Source organism: Meriones unguiculatus, chromosome 17 (assembly GCF_030254825.1).
Source record: "Meriones unguiculatus strain TT.TT164.6M chromosome 17, Bangor_MerUng_6.1, whole genome shotgun sequence".
Taxonomy (NCBI): Eukaryota; Metazoa; Chordata; class Mammalia; order Rodentia; family Muridae; genus Meriones; species Meriones unguiculatus.
The window spans coordinates 31,338,494-31,359,269 of record NC_083364.1 but is presented as its reverse complement, the minus strand read 5'-3'; the positions used below and the strand labels follow the sequence as shown (position 1 = coordinate 31,359,269).

Here is a 20,776-nt window from a genome sequence, read left to right as displayed (position 1 = left end):
GGTACTGGAGGTCTCTCACAGGCCATCTCACTGGAACTCTGCCACAGCCTCTCAGTTGCAGAGGTATATGCAACTGACATGTCAGGTCATTTTAGAACCTAAAACAAACTTACCTGAAAAGGTGACAGTCAAACAGCTAAAAGCTAAAAAGCTAAAATTTAGGCCTGTTCATCCCAACTCTAAAATACACACATATATTGTGTTGTAATACATACATGTCAGAACTAAATAGTACAAACATTTCTCTGGTATCTTACTTTAACTTGGAACAAGTCACTATTTTAGGCTTATTTTCTTATTCTACAAAATAGAATTAATTACTACTTGCTTACTTGAACCCACAAACCTAAAATCAAGTGTTAGATTTCTCCTTCTCTCCTGTGTTTTCCTGAACTGTGGTATGGCTAGAGAATACAAGTAGCATTTATAAGTGACCATCCATCTGTTAATTTACAAACAGAAGCTTCCTGTCTATTGGGTACAATTACTTCTTTCAGCCGGCTTCATCCCAAAGGAAAGCATTTTCTATAAAGAGGCAAGACATCCTGAAGTAAGAAAAGGTCTCTTGTGACACTAAACAAGGGAGCTCAGAAGCCAACCTTAATTCTTAATTGCAGCTATAATTACCAGATAATCATAATTTGTTTCTTTAACAAACAGCTAAATACACTCATGTCTCACACTCACTGATCACTGAACAGCTGAGGAGCAGAGGTGGCTTTCTACAGAGAGAGAGTAAACTTCCTAATGACCCTGGCTTATCTAAGAGTGACACACATGCCAAAGAGTGCACAACAGTCCCTTCTTATATGATCATTAGCATCAGTCCCTGTAGCTAGGAAAGGTGTTTCTAGATAAATAACCAACAGACTGTCAGCCTACCATTAAAACTGACCAATCATTTTCTTCATTCTATAAATCAATACAATAAATATCAACAGCATAAGATGTGAAAGAAGGTATTGCAAATACACAATACAACAGAAGAGCAAACATCTGCAAATTCATGTCCTCACAATTCAAATACTTGAAAAACAAACTTTAAAAAGGATGGAAGAATCAAATACACTGGGCCAGCATGAAAGAACAGTGAGACTAATGCCAGCTCCTGAGTCTTCACAAGAACTAATTCCTTCCTCTAGTCTGAGTTCCACTACAGGCTTGCTCTCAAAAGCTGCGACCCAGATGCAGAGATCTTTTGTAAGCCGAAGAATGTTCCTAGCAATTCACTTACTCAGAGCCTCAAAATGTGGCCTCACGTGAGGCCTTTGTGGATATAATTATTTAAGGTCACATAGGCTAAGACAGGCTTCTTGAACCAGTAATGACTTTCTCCCATATGACAATAAATATGGAGGCTGACATGGAATGCTGGGACACAGCTTCCCAGAAAAACTGGCAACTCCTGACTTTAGACTTCCTCTGAGAATACACTCCTGAGAATGTATCCTGAGAATATAGCAACACCAGAGATAATATTTTTCTGTAGTTTTAGAGAACTAACTCACCTTTCATGTCAAGACTTCCCCAGGATACAATGTAGTAAGAATTTTGGAGTTTTGGTTTCTTTATATTCTTTATAAGAATATGTATATGCTTCTGTTTCTATCCAAGGTGTGGGATATGGGGCTGCTTCAGATAGTCCACAAAAGCTATCTATTATTTGCCTCAGGCTCTAGTGAAGGAGTAGTTTTTGCCAGCATCATATAGTTTCTGCAATTGTTTAACACCTGGAATTCTGGTGACTTTTCAGAGGATATATAAGTGCTAGGGGCCCAATGGGAACAGACGGGGTAAGGTTGCTGTTGTTGGTTGCAGTTTGTTAAGTAGTTGTGCCCAAAGAAGAAATAAGTTAGATATTCTGAGGCAAAGATCAAACTTGCCCAAAGAAGCTCAATGTCCCTAGTCAGGAAGTAGTCTAACGATAATGACACCCCTTTCCAACCCTAACTTTATTCAGGGATCTCTTTCTTCCCCATCTTTTTTTTTTTTCCTCTCATGTCTAGTAGAGGGAGTTAAAAGGGTAGAAAATAGGATGGAGAAAGGTAGAAGAAAGAAGAACTCACAAATTGGCAAAAGTCTAGTTCCAGTACAAGCCATCACAGGGAGTAAACAGTGGCCCACAGAAAATAGCAGGCTCAACTGCACTCCAGATGAGGAGGACTGCCACCATCCAGAAAGGCTGAGCTGAGCTACACCTCTTCCACGAACATGGGCCCTTCACAAAGTCATACCTCATCCTTCTTTTCCTGAATACGTCGTCTCTCAGCCTCAATTGTCAGCTTCTCCTGAATTTCCTGAGCAATTTCACAATCGTATTGTTCACTATAAAACAAAGGTAAAGGTGATACAAACAAAGAACATAAGGGAACATTCTTCCTAAACAGAACAGGTTGTTGAATACTCACTGTAAGCTGTTACACATTTTAACTCCATCTGCATGACAGTGATAAAAAGGATCAATGTCCAACTAAATAAAGGAGAAATATTGGGTCACAAAGTGACTGTGTAGAAAACTGGCATCTCCTTCAGCCATTGTAATGAAAGGTATTTCACCTCACCTAACTGGTGCCACTCTACAAGAAGACATCGGGGTCTATCAGAACTCTGCAGAAGCTGCAAAGGCCAGGAGATCAATACCCAATAATAACCAAATACACGGCACACAGAAAAAGAATGTAAGCAAGTTCATGAAAACATCAATAATTTTGTGATCAGAGATAGTAGTATGGTTTTTAAAATGTCATATAAACAAAACATGATCTGTATTATTTTTAAATTTAGAACTGAACACTAAAAGATATATAAAATAGAAAAGGTCAAAAGGAGCTTGCATTCCTTAACTGTAGCTCCCAATGGAGACCTCTTTGGAAAATGCCAGTTTTCTCCATGCTTTACACATTTAAAACATTACTGCTAACACAGTTGCTTGTTTTTAGTTTGCTGCTTATTTGTTTGATTTGGTATTAATGCATAACAGAAATTTAATCAGCACTTTCTATAGACCCAACATGATGCTAAACACAAAGGAAACAAAAATAATAATAATAAAAAAAAGGAAGTCTTTCGTGCATTCTGATGGAAGAAATCAGGGCAATCATTTTGACTGGTAAGAGAAAAAGAACCTTTAAAATAGCACCTTTAAGATGTACTGTTTATTTTATGTGTATGTATAAGTACCTACAGGTACCACATACATGTCTGGTACCAAAGGAGACCAGAAGATGACATCAGATTCCTGGAAATTTGAGTCTCAGATATGGTTGTATATTCCATGTTACGTTAGATAGTATTGTCAGGAGAACCCTAACTTCTTTGGAGCAACTAAAACCCAAATATTCTATTCTAACAAACTGGAGGAGATAAAAATAATTTTCATTTGTATCAGAAAATGGTGATTGAAATTCTTGGAAATCGGTAGGTGTATCTAAAAATAGATGTGTGTCTATACATACCAACATGTATACACATACAAGGTAGTAAAAACAAGAGAATGAAGGAGCTCACATCAGATTTTGTTCTAAGACATAGTAAGAATGAAACAAATCCCTAAATGAAGTCTACAGACCTGATTTTGGTCAATCATGAGCTATGACTTCTCATGTCACTGAATAAGTTATATATGATTATTTAGGCTTACTAACTTCACATTACAAGTTAAGTAAGTTAGGATATTATAATTAAAACAGAGAAATAAACTTAAAGAAGGTAATAATAAACAAAAAGAAAGCAGAAGCACAATGTGGAAAGCACATCGATATTTCAAAGGTCACAAGTGACAAAGATGATGTGAAAGTGCACCTTAAGCTGGGCTTCACTGACTTCAAAGCCTGCTTCCAGGTAGGGCTAGTTCTAGCTCAGTCAGCTAAATATACAGAATCATGAGGAAGGAGGACTACCTGAGCAAAGAGCAGTCAACACTGATCAGCCTGGCTCCATAGCAGTTTAAGGTCCCAATATGAGTGAAAGGTCCCATTAATTACAATTCCTGCTGTACCAGCTATCCAGACTGCCAGGGAGCAAAGACTGAAAGCCATTTCTAGCTTCCTAGGAGCCCTCAAAATTGGCATCTTATGAGGAAATGCCATATTCAACACTTATAACCTATCACTATACACCTCAGTGCTCTCTAGGACATTGTGCTTCTTGAAAAGCAAGAAAATCAAAAGACAGAGCAGCAAACATGGTTAAGAAAAACTAAGGAACTCCTTATAGCATAAAGAATTGGTGTCTTGCTATTCCAATGCTTTCCCCAAACAAACTTACAGTCAGAAGACAAGAGACTATTTTCTTCATGACATGGGTGAAAAGACTAAATTGAAAGAGACATAGCAATCAGTTCAGTCACAGCTAACAACGTGCCTACCATGACTAACATTTCCCAATGCATATGTAAATAACAAAGACATTTAAAAAAATTACTGGACAACCACATACAGTTTATAATCCCAGACAGAAAAGGAGCTGAGATAGGAGGGCCCCTCCCCATCCTAGCTACTAGCCCCACAGGCATGCCACATGTCAGTGCCATTTCCCAGATCTCACAGGTCTTTGTGGTGCTTCTGGAGCTGAGCTTGAGCTTTGAGGTCTTCCTCTTGGAGCTGCTTAGCCACCTGCAGATCATGCTGGACCAGACGGTTGCGCTGAATATTTGATGCCAAGTGATACTCAACTGGACAGAACCATTAAAAGAGGAGTTACAATGTGCTGACTGGCTAACACAAACCACACAGTTAATTTAAGAAGAGCCTCACCATTAAAAAGATCTACACATCCAATACTCCATTTTAAGCTCTTAAAAGCACTGCAGCAATTATTCCACTGAATAGAACATATACCAAAAGGAGAAAGTCACTTGCTTCTAGTCACATGACATGAAAAGAGCAGTGCCGGGATGTCTATACAGATATTCTAAACTGGGCACTGTTCTTTCTACTAACTTCTACTTTCATTCCAACAACTCACAAATCAGGAACTCATAAACTGCTATCTAACTGGGTTTTACTTTCCACTAAAGCATTAAATGAGTACTCAGAAAAATGAACAATGTGGGGTTGGAATTATACCTTAGTTAACTAGCAAAGTGCATGCCTACCATGCAGGCAACCCTGGTTCTACCCTCAGCACAGCATCAACTGAGTGGGGTGTTGCATCCCTGAAATGCTAGCACTTGGAACATAGTGGCAGGAGGATTAGACATCTAAGATTATCCTAGACTACTCAGGGGTTTCAGATCAGCCTGGCCTACATGAAACCCTATTTTAAACAACAAACAAAATCTTCAATATGACTTAATGTAGACACTACTAATAATTGTGAAAAATGTCCCTGTGCCTATTCCACCCGAAAGCCTCTGTCATAGTATAGACAGACTTATAACCACTGTCTCCCTCCTAAGGAAGGGAGGGGAAAATTCTGTCCATTTGCCCAGACAGTGAGCCCTCTTCTTATCCTTGACTCTCACCTCAAAACATGCAGAATTCATTACTTACCCTTGTCGTACTTAGATCTATCCTTCTGGTAGACATAAGATATACTTAGTGACTTTCCTTTTACCTCCCAGGAAGAAACCAGACTCAAGCTGCCACTAAAGAGTAAGCTGCAGGCTCATGAAATAGAGCTGCTACTTACTCTCTTGTTCCTGCAGGTTATGAGCCAGGGTGTGGTCCTCCAAGACAGCGAAATCTCGACACACTGTACGGAAGAAAGAACACAATAGAAAGCTTATTACTATTACTGCACTTTAGCATAAAAAATAAAAGAAGTTTGTGAACATTAGAACAATTTCAACTTTTTTAGTTTATTAGCTTAAATAATTTGCAATGCAGAAAATGTTCAGTAAAGTATGAATTCATCATTCACAAAACTTCCTAATGTTGGAGATGGAGAAATGGTTCAGTGGTTAAATACAATCAGTGCCCTTGCAAAGGACTTTGGTTTGGATCCCAGCAACTCACATAGCAACTTACAACGTGAATCCAGCACACTTTTCTGGCTTCCACAATCACCAGGCACCCATGTGTTATATATACATAAATACAGACAAACATCCATGCACATAAAACAAAATTAAACCACAAAATAAAAACCCATAGTGCCTCCTGAATGTCAAGTAAGTGTGCCACAAAACAATGATGAGCTCTACTCCCTTGCCTGAGCTAAAAATATTGAGCACAGCTTTAGAACTGTCTACAAATTCCCATCCACCTCTAAGGTGTTGTCAAAGTAACTAGTGGTTTGCACACTACTACGGCAAAGCTGGTTTCTGTCAGGGTTTGAAGAGCTACTGCATCTTACTGCACCCGAATCTACATAGTTCCGGGATAGTCTTCTGGAGAGTGAGACCTATTTCACCATGGGGCAGAGGAAATCTTAGTTCCTAGGGTAGAAGCAGATCTCTACTCTGAGGATAGTCACCTTCCTTAATGGCTGTATACATACGTTAGAACTGAGTCTCTAGTTCCTTGTAAACCAAGAGCTGGCTCCCCATTAATCTGTAATCCAAAGACAAAGGAAATCCTTGAGACCAGGGATTAGCCTCTAATTTAGCAGCCATGAATCTTGTGAACACATGTAGCAAGGTCTTGGAGATATTAAGATAATTTTAAAATGGTTTTATGGCACAGGAATCATTCATTCCTGCCCAGTAAATATTTCAAACTTGAATAATCCATTTTCAAATATAAAACCAGTAAACCCGATGTAAAACCCAAATGGTAGACAGAATGACCACATTCTGACCATATGTGGTCACTGGTGGCAAGGCTGGGATTAAAGTCAATGTTAATCAGTATGAACTCATTCTTTCCCAGACAAGTAGATAAGCCTTCTTAATTCCAATAAACTGTAGAAGACCATAGAAAAAATTCTATGTTAATCAACATGGAGTTTCTAACATATGTCAACTAATATAGAATTTTTAATGGCTAATCCATGTGTGCTTTCAATTTATAGGAAACAAGTATTCACAATGTATTACGGATGATGAATAAAACCAAATGCACTGCCTAATTAACTGAAGCACCTTTACTACAGCATTAATGAAAATGTTTACACTCACATAATAAGTCAAGTTTCTACATTATTCCTATGAGTAATAATATATCTGAGGAAAGCATTTGGAAAAGAAAAGAGTAGGTATAGGCAGAATGGCATGATTATAATCCCAGCAGTCAAGGGGCTATTGAGAAAAGATTGAAAAGTTCAGGCCAGCATGGCTACACAGTGAGATTCCATATAAAAGCAGTAATAATAATTAATAGAAAGTAACAGTCTATAATACATAGTACATGGGATTATGCTTTAAAGAAACTATTTTTCAATAATACAGATACAAATATAAATAAAATATATGTGTCTAAATTATATGTACCAGATTCTTGGTTTCTGTATTTCTTAAACTTTTTGTAATACATTTCTTATACTTTCCATATTTAATTTCAGATTCTGTAAATATATATTTTTAAATCCACTTATTTCATCAATAGTATATACTGCTAACCTTCACAAATAAAGATATACTTAGGAATGTAACAGTTCTAAGGATTACCAATCACCTGAATACTGCTTCCTTTTATTTTATTTTATTTTTTTAAATATCACCATGGCTGGACTAAAGCATATTCAATTATTGAGTTACTGCAGAAGCTGACTTAGTACTACATGGTATGATTAGAGCCTTGGCTAGGAAAGAAGATCTAGGAGGCATGCCTGTGCATACATAGAGGTATGCTGTCAAACACACTGATGTGGAACTCCAAAGTTTACTGAGTTCCCTCTAACTGCTTCCAAATATATAATCTCGTTTAGACAGAAATATTATTATTCTGAGGCACAATTCTCATGTAACTACCACATTTTATCCAAGGCCTTCTTTTGAGTTTACTGCATCATTACTCCAATGCAAGCTGAAGCAGTTACAAATCCAGACATCTTTGTAAATCAGTAACCAGAAGGCACTGCAGAAAATATTTTACAGCCAGGCCAAGTTCAGAAGATGGATGAAACCTCTGATCCTTCTCTAGCCTACTCTGTAACAATATGAACAATCTAGCTCATTTTAAGGCACGTTTATGAAAAAGCATTAGAAACTGAACTTTTAACTACCACTGCTCAAATTTTTCTGCACTGTCATTTTCACTTTCACTCACCAGGCATTTTCATAAGTTGCAAAATCTTGATGGCAAGAACTCTGAGGGGGTCATTTCCATACATTTTCTACACAATATATGCACAAAGAAAGATTGAAGGATGCTGATCAAATGGAACATGTTGACAGTTCTGGAAAAGATAGCTGGCTGGGAAGCACTCCACATGATCCAGCGAATAAAAATCAGTATTCCAAAGACGGAAGAGGAAGAGCTTCTAGCATACACACAGGCAGTGAGTGCTACAGCAGCTGAAATACTGGGGAAGAAGAAAAGTAACACAGCAAAAGAAAGCCAAACCAAACAGCACCGGCAGCATAACTCCCTAGCAGAGCAGGGAAATAAGAGCCTCATTCAAAGCATAAGCCATGAAGAACTGGTGCAGACCAGACTCAGAACCGGCAGCCCATAGCAGACACAACCCTCCAGTCCTATTGAAGCAGTGTTTCTTATGGTGTGATAGATCAGCAGAGGAGAGAAATCCTATTTTGTCACACTGTGAGACTTCAAGATCCATGATTACTTCCAGAAGTCAGATGCCTGAGTATAAACTGTCACCCTATGTGGGCAGTTGTGACAAAGTGAAAAGAGCAAACGACAGAAAGCACTTAAGAACATAACCCTGTCTCCAAAATAAATAAATAAATAAATAAATAAATAAATAAATAAGCAAGCTCCTGCCAGGTCTACCTCAGGCAAGGGCTTAAAGTCCAGAATATGGAAGAGGGGCAAGGAATAAATACCAAAAGCACTAGGAGCATAATCCAGCGGCAGAGTGCTTCCCTGGCATCCACAAGGCCCTGGGCTCTATCCACTGCACAAGAAATAGAGGGAGGACAATCAGAAAGTTCAACATTATCCTGAGCTTAAAGAAAGCCAGAGCTATATGAGACCATGTCTAAACAAACAAGCAAACACAAAAAAGTCAACCAGTCAATAAATGAGCCAGTGAACTAGTGAACTGAACAGATACCCTTAAAAAGAATGATCAACCATAAAAAATTGTAGATCATTCTTAACCATGAAGTGTGTAAAGCAAAAGTTTTCTTAGATTCCATCTTACCTCTACCAGAATGGCTATCATTAAGAGAACCAATGACAACAAATGCTGGTGTTGATGAAGATGGGTGTCAAGAAATAATCTTATATCACTGTGACAATAAGAAAATAAACTTTCTCATCTATATTCAATGTTCCACTATTCATAAAAGCCAGAAACTGGAAACAGATTAGATGTCCAACAATTGATGAGTAGATAATCAAAATGGGTTATGTTTACACAATGGAATATTAGTGAACAGTTTTTAAAAAACAAACACAAGTATGAAATTTTCTGGTAAACAAATAAAGCTAGAAAATCCCATTCTAAGTGAGGTAATGTAAATACAAAAAGACAAACATTGTATGTTTTTTCTTATATGTGAGCATTAGCTTTTAAGCCTTAGATAAATGTGCACAATGGTTAACTATCAAGCAAAGGACTAGGAGGACCTGCCAAAGAAAGAAAAATAGCATACTAGAGAGATGAAGTGAGGGGTGGATTAAATGGTGCGGATTAAATGGAGAGAGGAATGGATGAGAGGGGTGGAGAGTGAATATGAAGTGAAATAAGTGAATATGAAAAGGAATAAGTAACACGAGGGGTCATTAGTGGGGTCATGTGGAAATCTATTACTGTAGAAGCTTTCTACATGAAAGAAATAAGAATGGAGTTCCCAAATAATGAGAAAAACAATGCCCAACTAGATCACCACTAAGTGAAACTTCCATGAGTCATTGGCCAATGGTTGCATATACATGAGTCATTGGCCAATGGGAAGGGACTGTGATTACAACAGTATATGAAAACTTGATTCATTAAGAAAAAGAATGGAGGGCCTGGCGTGGTGGCATTCATCTTTAATCCCAGTGCTCAGGAGGCAGAGACAGGCAGATCCCTGTGAGTTCGAGGCCAGGCTAGTCTACAAAGTGAGTCCAAGATAGTAACAACAAAACAAAAATGAAACCTAAAACAAAAAACAGAAAAGAAAGGAAAGAAATAAAGAAAAAGAATATAAATGTATGTGGTCAATATGAATATCAGCGGAGATTCCTCAGAAAACTAAAAACGGAATTGTCATATAACACATAGATACTACTTCTGTATATAAAACCAACAAACTCTAAGTTAACATGCAAAGATGGATTTCAAAAGAAAGTTAAAACCAATTAGGAAAAACAAATGCAAAACACAAAATTTCTTAGGTTTTCAAGTTCAGTGTACTGGAATTAGAAGCCCAGAATCCCAGCAAGTGATGGTGAGCTGGCAAGGCCCTGTGTGTACTAGGCACATGGACTAGCAAACCTCACAGAAATCCTAGCTCAGTTTTAAGTGAGACACATCAAGAAACTCTGATCTTTACAACAGGGTCCACACAAGCCAATCAAAAACTACCCTTTATGGTTTTATTTCTTTTCCTCTTCTACCACTAACATTTATTCTTTATGTTTTCTCCTAATTAGTCCTTATAAACTTCAGCTCTGAGCCTGCCTCCCAATTCTCCCCACAGTAACTGTGGAGCATCCCACACAGACATAATTACAGAACTACTTCTTATTTAAACAGCACTCCATCCATCCTCGTCTTGACAATCAGTCCAGAAGGAGAAACTGTATTTCTTAATTATCAACAACTTAAAAGAAAAGTTGACTATCAATGATTAGAATTTTAGCCCAGAGAAAACAAATGTAAGATTTTAAATAGTATTTAAATGTTTTTAGTCATTAATAGGAACAGATTATAACTCCCTCAGTTGTCTACCAATAAAGAAAGAAGTTAGTTTGTATTTTACATAAAATGTTTTAAACTGTTCGTCTAGAAAGCACAAAGCATGTTTCTGAGCCAAGTCTTCTCTTTAAGCCTGTCCTAAGGATGCATTGATGATGATGATGATGATGATTTTGAAAAAAACTCAGAAATGACAAAGCATAAGTCATTGGATTCTCCTGTCTTTTGTAGTAGGCAAACTGATTTGTCCCCTTACATCTCTTCTATAAGCATGGACAGACATACAAGCATATCAAAGTGCAAGTAGAAATCCTGTTTACTTTTCTAGTGAATGAACGCATCCTCAAACTTTAGCCAAACATCAAGCATTTAGCATCCATTTTTTTGACACTGGTACACTGTTAAGAAAAGGCTTACTCAAGTATTCTGTTAAGGTAATTCTCAGGAAAGTATTCTGTTAAATTAATTCTGCTCAAAAGTTTAATCAAGCTATATTCTTTCAGCAAGAATTCTTCCTTTGACTCCAACATAGGTACAGAGTGAATACATGCACAGTTCTTATATTGGTGTGTGTATGTGTTTGTGTCTAATCAACCTATCCAATACAAGCCAGAAATAACTGCCATAGAAAAATGCCTAGATTACTAGTGCATTCACTAGAAAGTATTTCTTTCAGCTCACTTCATGAAATGGTAGAATTTTATGTACTGTCTTTTTTCATGTAAATACTATTAATGCAGACGTAATAGTCACTGATTCCTCTGAGATACATGCCTGCTTTCATTCAATGAGGACATTCAAAACAGTCTGTATGGAGAATGTCTGTCTGACAGGCAGCCTCAAGTTGACATTTATAAGACTTGCTTGTTTATTTCTCGTAATTATCTAAAAGAAGGGTTTATCGACATGCTCTTTTAATTTATGAAGAAACTGAAACAAAAGGGCAGGTTTGAGCAAGATCACCCAGCAAACAAACACCTAGTTTACCTAGTCTGAACTCACATAGGTGTGCTAAAATTTGAACTAAGATAAATAATATGCATTTCAGAATGTCAGAAAAGAGTGGCAGTATAAATTGTTAGTTAAAATAATACAAATGTAGGTGTGGTTTTTGGAATGAAGAATGAAATTATCAGGAAAGATGGTATATGTATTCATAGAGTGGTTTCTAAATTCCCCCAAAAAGAACAAATGGGAAGATTTACTCTCCCACAGTCTTTCCTTGGAGTAGGCCTCTACCACCAATGACGCGCAGTCTCAGTTCACTCTGGAAAAGCAGAAGCAGTTAAGGTTAAATCATCTGCAGTGCTTGTTAGGAGACCTATGACAAAAGCACTGTAGTCATTTTACACTGGAGCAGAAAAAAAATAATAAATCAAGGAAATTTTCTATCAGGGGACTTTCCAACCCAGCCCTGCTCTGACTCTCTACTCAACATCAACCGATTTCTCTCAGGGAAGAGATAGTACTAAAAATTTTTGACTAATATATCTAAGACAGTGGCTCCCAACCTGTCACAACCCCTTTAGGAGTTGAACAGCCCTTTCAAAGAGATCACTAAGACCATCAGAAAAAAAAAAAAAAAGTATTAATGTATGATTCACAACAGTAGCAATTTTTCAATTATAAAGTAGCAATGAAAATAATTTTATGGTTGGGGGTCAACACAACATGAGGAACTGAATTAAAGGGTTGCAGCATTAGGAAGGTTGAGAAGCACATACACACACAGACCCACCAAGATAACCCTAACAAAACTAACACCAACATCAAAACCAACCATCACAACCTGTACAACCACTGACTAAAATAGAAGACAGTAAGAGATTGTAAGTAGCTGCTCTCCTCAAAAATCTGAACAATTATTTACTTCAGAATAGCAAGTAAAACTCTGAATAACTGGCTTCTCTGACAAGTGACATTTTTCCATTTTCAAGGGAAAGCTGAAAACAAAGAAGTATCTAAGAGATGTGTGAGCAACTATGATGCTGTCTATGGAGGATGATAGAAGCCACTGACTAGCCTAAGAATTCCTGCACATGATATTAACCAATTCAAACTATAATATGATAAACAAGGGGAACAAGTAATATTTGCATGTACTTGTAAAATTAATTTTTATTCACGTTTCAGTTGTCATCCTGGAGGCTTAGTGTCTCTGTCTTCTAACATAGGCCAAGTCCTTGAAGCCTCAAGACTATGTAAAAACTAACCTAGGCCTAGAATGTTTTCAGCCTCTGCGACTTACTGCTTCATAGCCTCACCCTTACTTGTTCTTACTGAGCTCTGGGCTAGCTGGTTCAACTAAGCTGTTCTGCCTCAAACTCCTCTCCCATCTGACTTACTCAATCTGGTTTTTCTCTTGGCCTCTCAGTTGCTCTGCTTGGCCTCAAACTAACTCCTAATCTTCTGGCTCCTTCTCATTCTCTGGCTCATTCTGTCTTCACTTGTGTTCTTTCTCTGCAACCTGTCTCTATTACTGTCCTGGGAAAACTGCCTCTTCTCTCTGTATTGCTCCCTAAGTAGCTTCCCTTTTTCTCTTTCTTCTAGTGAGAGTAGGGTGTATCCTATTTGGTCAACTCTTTTTCTGATTCATCATCTTTTCTGTCACTCAATTAAACATCACTTTCAAACCTCAGTACTTCCTTCTACAAACTAATTTTACCTTCATTGTTTGGGATTAGGGATGTGTACCACCATGACTGGACCTAAGCCTTTCTTTACCTGAAACTTGCTCTCTACCAGGCTGGCCTTGAACTCAAATCTGCTTCCCTCTGTCTCCTGGATTAAAGGCATTTTGTATTCCAGCTGGATCACACAAACTTAGAAGATCTTTGGATGTGATCTCTTGCCAGACAGCCACGTTCTTAATGAAATGTGCAAGTGTTCTATCTTACAGTATTTGTCCCAGGTCAAAAGAGTCAATGTCAGGGATACTATTTTCTACAAATCCCATATATCACATATATGAATATATCTATATAATATATTTATATAATATATAAATCCCATAATATATATTATATATTAATACTCCTGTAATATGAACAACAGACAGAACACTACTTATTAAAAAGTTCTACAGCAGTGTAACTCAGCATCTTCTCCATGTCCTTCCAAATGTGTAGCTGAAAAAGTCACTACCTCAGCTACAGCACCAGCACATCAAGCATCAGAAACCTGTCATACTAAAGAAATGGCAAGAGCAATGGTATTTTATTTGATGACAGACTTTATTGCAGTATTTTCAAATTTAGTCACTGTTCCCAGAAAAGGTAGATAACTTATCACCTCATCCAAATTTTAATTAACAGTGATAATCACAAAGGGTTTCAGTAGTTGAAAAATCCAAGTAATGATTTATATCCTCTTAAATTCTCCAGTAGCATGAAGCCTTCTTCCTCTCAAATCAACCCATTAAGTAACTAAGTAGAATAGTCTTTGGAAAGACACAACAGGTGGCCTACATTGGGAATGCTGAATGTGGGGTACAGGCACCCTCATTCCCTAAAGCATACAAGTGAACCACTGGCACTATGCAGCCTAATGTTTCACACACCATGCTGGTGTCCATCTGGGTAGGCTATCTCATGGGCTGATGCACAGGCAGAGCATTCTCTGTGGCCCAAGTAGAGCCCAACAGTAATGTCGGGGAACCTTATAGCATTCTCTAACTACAGCAGGAATATCTGACTTTTCAACTTGAGTTGAATATTTAGAATATTCCAGAAAGAATTAGCACAAAACTCCTAAAAGTAAATATACTGTAGGATTACAATGTAACTGAAATTCCTTTACTTTTGGAACAATTCTACTTACCACCAATTATATTCCATAAAGGGGATACTAATAATCCCATCAAAGCATTTTGTAATAAAAAGATATGCTTTTACTGCAGTTTAAAGATCCAAATAATAAGGCAACAAATATTCATTAAGATAAGGACCAGTTTCATCAGGTTTTATTGATTCAATTTATACTGTCCCATTACAGCTTTTATAGAAAAAAAATACAAACACAAATAAAATCTACATAAATTTGTCTGGGTTTCCTCAAGCAGCAAAGGTAAAACACTAACAGTATTTCCATTCTTATCAGAAAAGAAAATTAAGGCTAGTTCTTTGCTTGGAAAAAATTTTATTAACATAAAATATGCCAGTAAATTCATGTTAGAACTTAAAAGCACAAATTTTTGGAATGGAAAGATAAAATGCATGTGCTTCAACAAGTGCACAGATGCACATGAGCACTTGCACACACACCACACCCCCCACATATGCACACATACACACTGCACAAACACACACTTACACATCTCACAAACACTGGACACTACACCACACACTCCCTCACACACTCCCACAGACAAACCTCACAAACATTCGCACTCAGAAGACCACACCCTGAACATACCACACACACATTCTTGCATACATACATACACAACATATACACACACAAGACACACACACACACCATCTCTCTTCTTTTTTTTTTCTCTCATACAAACAAAACACAAGACTAATCACAGGAGACATCTTAAAAAGTAAAACAATCTATCTCATCCTAACATTTTTATTCTTCTGCAATTTTATCAAAGTAATTTTTTGAGTCATTGGGTTTTTTCTGGTTTTTCTGTAATCCCACAAATTCAAAGCTAAGTGTAAAACCAGTAACTTAAACCACTAAGTTGGCAAGCAGGATTGTAGCTAACCACAGACACAGCAGATTACAGGCCAGCAGTTCTGAAAATGCTGAGATGATACAAGTCACCAGATCAGACGTACTACTTTAATATCAAGAGCCATCACTTCATTATCAAGACCACAGAGTAAGATACTCAAAGAGAAAAGGCTGAATCAGGAATTTCCATCTGACAAGAAAAATGACTGGGCTCAGAGCAGCAGCGCAAACTCTAGGGAAGCAGCAGTAGGTAAAACTGCTACTCCGAGTGGCAACACTTTTTCAAAAGATACCATTCCTCAGTAACTCATGTGGCCCTATGAGTTTAGAAAACACAATTCCCTAAGCTTCATTTGTTACAAATGAACTTTCTGGATTGGCTGTGAAACACAAATTTTTTGGCAGCAGTAACAAACCAAAATCTACCATAAGCAAGTTACATCTCAGATCCTGTCAATTTTCAGAAATGCAGATGCACATATTCATAGAAATACAGACTCCAGTAAAAACAGCATCTGCTCTCTCCTCAAGGAACACATAGTCTGAGATGAGTTCAATCAAAAGATTACTGAACTGATGGTTGAGTTCTGCCTTCTCATACTTCATCCAGTAGTCACAAGGGCTCCTTCAACACTGCAAGTGATGTATACTCTCCAACGCCCAACACTGCGCACACATACTAGGTAAGAGCTCATTTGAAGACCAAAAGCTAAAAGCTCTATTGAAGAATCCTTTACCTATAGCATGGGTAAATTTCTCACAGTAGTTTCTCATACTATCCTAGTCACATGGACCTGTTTCAGCCTGAGTTAATTATGATCTAGTTTTAAAAACTGAGGCCTCTGTTCCATGAACCATGTTCCCACTGTTACATGGGACTGGTGGGTACTATTTTGTAGGATATAGAAAATTTTATTATCAAAGATGTTTTATTGGGTAACAGTGTTCTAGATAATAATTAGGTCTCAATGGATGGATAAATGGATCACTCAGGAATTCAGGAATGAATTCTATTCCACAACATTAAATGCCTAAAACCAATACCACATGTGAATGAATATACATGAGCACACAAGTATGCAGGTATGTGTGCATATGTGTCTCCAGGCACATGTATAAGCAAACCTCTTTTAATCAACAGTTATAAATCACTTTGCAATTGCAAACCATTGAGGGTCCAAAGCACATTATTGCCCCTATGTTATTCACCAATTTAGCTTCAGATGCTTGGATCCTAAGATCTCTCCTGTTTCTTGTCCCTTAACTCTACAACTGACGGTAGTTTCGGGAACTTCAAAGGATAAAAAGGAAAAGAGTCACTCTGCATTTATAAGGGACACTGCATATAGAAGCGCAAAGCTAAAGTAAACAGAGAGTAAACAGACAGGGAACACACATTCATCATGGCTCATGGGTTCACTCTACAAGACTCTCACTGTACTCCAAACATACCCAAGGACCTTGAAATCAGATTAGCAGTGCATATATTCATGCATTTCAAACTGAAATTGAAATTCAAACTTAAAAATCAAACTGATCACAATGAAAAAAGCATCATCCTAAATGTTGTCTTCCCTGCATTCCTTCGAGATAACTGCACCTTATGTGGCTGATCTAGTTTATAACAATCCAGAAATACTTGAACTTAAAAATAACTAAATTATGCTACCATAAAAATTATTAAAATAGAAGCACCTCTGCTTTAAGATGTTGAAGTTATTTTCAAATAAACATAAAATTTCCTATTTATCTTTATTAAAAGATGAAGCTCTTATATCTGTCTGTAGTATACTGCAGGACCCTGGTTCTGAGAGATACTCAATGAATACATACCGCATAAGAAAGCACAAAGGGTTAACCATAACTGTCTCTACAGTTCTCTAACTGAATATTCTGATAGAGCATAAATGTAAACATTAAATTTACTCATCTGTAATATAGGAGTAACCATCAGTAAGTTCTTAAGCATGGCAAATCATTATTTTAAAGCTGCTAATCTTATTCTGATAGATGGTCACAGGGTATAGAAAACAAGAGACTATTGTTAGCCACAGGGTAATTATAATTACACTGTATAATTATATATTATAATTATATAATGCTGTACTCTTTTGAGAGAAGCACAGCATTATATAAAGAGCAACATACAGAAGTTTTTCAAAACATTTTTTTCTCTGAAATTACTCAGATAACAAGAATCAATTTATCCTACTTTGAGTTCATGTATCCCAAAAGAAACTCTACCCATCTGTTTCACTCTCTGAATAGCACTTTCCCTAGCACTTTTATGGCTTTATATGGTTTGGCAGCTAGTTCTCTGTTTCCCTAGAAAGAAAAGCCACTCATCTACTTAAACCTCTGTAGAATAAATCCAGTGGTGCTAATGACAACCCAAAAGAGCACATCCAACCCAACATACTTGGGGTCCGGAGACCCTATGGAGTTGTTGGCTTTATCTAAGAGAGTTCCCTGCAATACTAGTTCTGCAAGGTTTGTTACTCCTCAATCAGATGGTATCCTTTCACTCATCTTCTGGAAGTACATACTTGGTTGTCATGTTTTTCCCTATTATCAGTAATTTATTTCTTTAAAAATAAATAAGCAACATTGAAACTTCCAACTTTATTATAGATATATATCATAAGAAAACTAGACAAAGGGAAATATCTCTTAAAAATTTCCCCCAAACTGTAAAACTCACAGTTTCATTCTGATAACTCTGTCAGAATCTACACAAGTTTCCAGTAACCTTGGAATATGTAAAAATACAATATCTAAGAAATAAATGATCAAGTCTTGAGATTACTACAAGTTTAATCTGACATATCATCATATCTCAGAAGCTGGTCATTATCATGGATAGGAATTATAAGTAGACTCTGCCCCAAGATCATGGGCACATTCCAAAAATCCACACAGTCTCATGATTTAGGGGTCCACACAGATCAGACCTACTTTCCTACTGCCAGAAAAGAGGACTAAAATCAGATAACTATACTCTAGAAATAAAGTCTATATACAGACCCTGCAGTAATTACAAAGAAGAAATCAGTCTGTTTTTCCCAGGACATAAGATTACAATACAAAAAATGAGAGAATGCACAAAGTTCTTTAAGGGGATAACATAATCTGAGTGAAGTATTTTTCCTTATTTTTGTTCTTTTTGTTGTTGCTGTTGTTTTGGGGCTTTTTAAAACTTTATTCAGCTTATTATATTCAAATAATATATGAATATTTAAGTTTTATTTATTTATTTATGTATATGGATCCATTGCCTGAATGCAGTCTGTATACAGCATATGTGTGTTGTGTCTGCATAGGCAAATGATGGCTTTGCATCTCCTGGGACTGAAGATACAGACAACTGTGAATTCCCATGTGGGTGCAAAGCGTACCTAGTGTTCTTACCTGCTAAGCCATCTCTCCAGCCATACATGTGGATGCTCGATAGCTCTCTATTCGCAACAAACCTGAAATCTCAGCTATTATTATAGAAGACAGAAGCAAAAATCACAGAGATGTCCAAATAAATATTTGGACTGGAATTTACTATGGTTTAAACATGTCATGCATCCATGTTTCAAAATGCCAGGATTTTAGTATGTACAACTATTTATCTTTATATCCACAAAATATAATTTTATTTTAAAAATGGAGGCAAATGTTTTATTAAAAATAAAAAGAAATCACAGTAAAATCAAAGGTAAACAGCACAATAATATGTTGTGAATTTTATTTAGTATTTATTTCACAGCACTATTTGCAAGAAAGACAAAACATCAGCTTTGGAACTATATGGCTCGGGATTCATATATTGCTTATCTGTCAGCTAAAAACCCTAAGCAAATTCTTTAATGTCTTTGTTTCTCATCTGAGGACTCTCAACCTCATATTTCTCATCTGCGGAATGTAGTTCTAGGGAACTAAGGTCTGGGGACCAAGAATAAGAGGTTCTGGTACATTATGGAATAGTAGAACTCCATATAAAATGGCAATAAGATAAATATTGCCATAGACTAAAAGGATTTTGATAAGTATTTAGACAGGTGTTTACTCTGGTTTAAACATTATGTCATGTATCCATGTATCAAAATACCAGGATTTAACTCTGAACAAATATTTATTTTTATAGCCAGAAAATAAAATTTTATTTTAAAAAATCGGGGCAAGTGTTTTACTAAAATAAAATAAATTATGTCATAGGAAGGGCAAAGAAAGTGCTTGCCATTTAATAAATGATTCATTAAAGCCTATCATTAGTGTTGGCATCAACAACATTAATAACTTCTTGTAATTAAAAAAAAAAGTTACTTTCTCTTAAGTAGCTCTTCCAGACAGGTCTTATTATGTCACTAGTGACTTAGATCTAATCTTCTACCCAGGGAGTTGAAGTCATTATGGGCATTTATTAACCTGTGTAAGTTGAGCTTACACAGGTTAATAAGAGAGCTGAGCCACCTCTCCTGCTCCACACAAGAACATTAGATAGTTACTTACTTTCAATGAAGGCTGGACATCAGCTATTACTATGAGGAGAGAGGAATAGAAATCAGAGGCAATGAAGAGCTAAGCAAATTTCTATACCTCTCTGTAACTACCATCCAACAGAAAGACAACACATTTCCAAAAGGAAATAAGTAGAAGTTAAGGGGAAACCAGAACATCTAGAACATTTGATTAGTTTCACAATTCCAATTTTTCAGCTGAATACTTAAGATTAACAAGACAATGCAACATTCTCTATGAAAATTACATAGTTATAGTTTGTGAAAGAGAATAATCAAAGCATCACAACTGAAATGCCTATAATGAGCAATACAGCTGTGCAAAATCCAAGTAACACATTAAAAACTATAGGAAAACAATTTTATACGACTAATGCTTGGTGAATTTTCCTAAGTTGTGTACTTTGAATAACTTTACAGCAGAAATTTTGTATCAAATCTATATACAATTTTGGTATCTTTACTGTAGGAATGATGGTATTGTTTAACCAATATGCAAAAATGCAATGCCCTTACTGTTGGTACATCTGCTTCTAGAAAACATTCAAAATTTTAGTCTAAGCTCTGTGAGCTAATAACAATGAATTCTGACAGGTTCCTTCTCACTTAAGAGCCTTATATTCTGCACTGTAGAGGTAAGTCAAGACAGAGATGCATGAAACAGAATCTACTTG

General features: G+C 36.7%; 1 protein-coding gene across 2 annotated transcripts in view; it reads right to left on the bottom strand.

Annotated features, from left to right (window-relative positions):
• The window catches only part of Ccdc50 (coiled-coil domain containing 50), a 76,500-nt gene that overhangs the window by 42,954 nt on the left and 12,770 nt on the right, over window positions 1-20,776 (bottom strand). For both annotated transcript variants that reach the window (XM_060370160.1, XM_060370161.1), the window contains exons 2-4: window positions 5,632-5,694; window positions 4,546-4,672; window positions 2,235-2,325 (exon numbers count right to left, since the gene is read on the bottom strand). In XM_060370160.1, coding sequence (XP_060226143.1) covers window positions 2,235-2,325; window positions 4,546-4,672; window positions 5,632-5,694 — 281 coding nt within the window. The remainder of the gene's footprint in view (window positions 1-2,234; window positions 2,326-4,545; window positions 4,673-5,631; window positions 5,695-20,776) is intronic.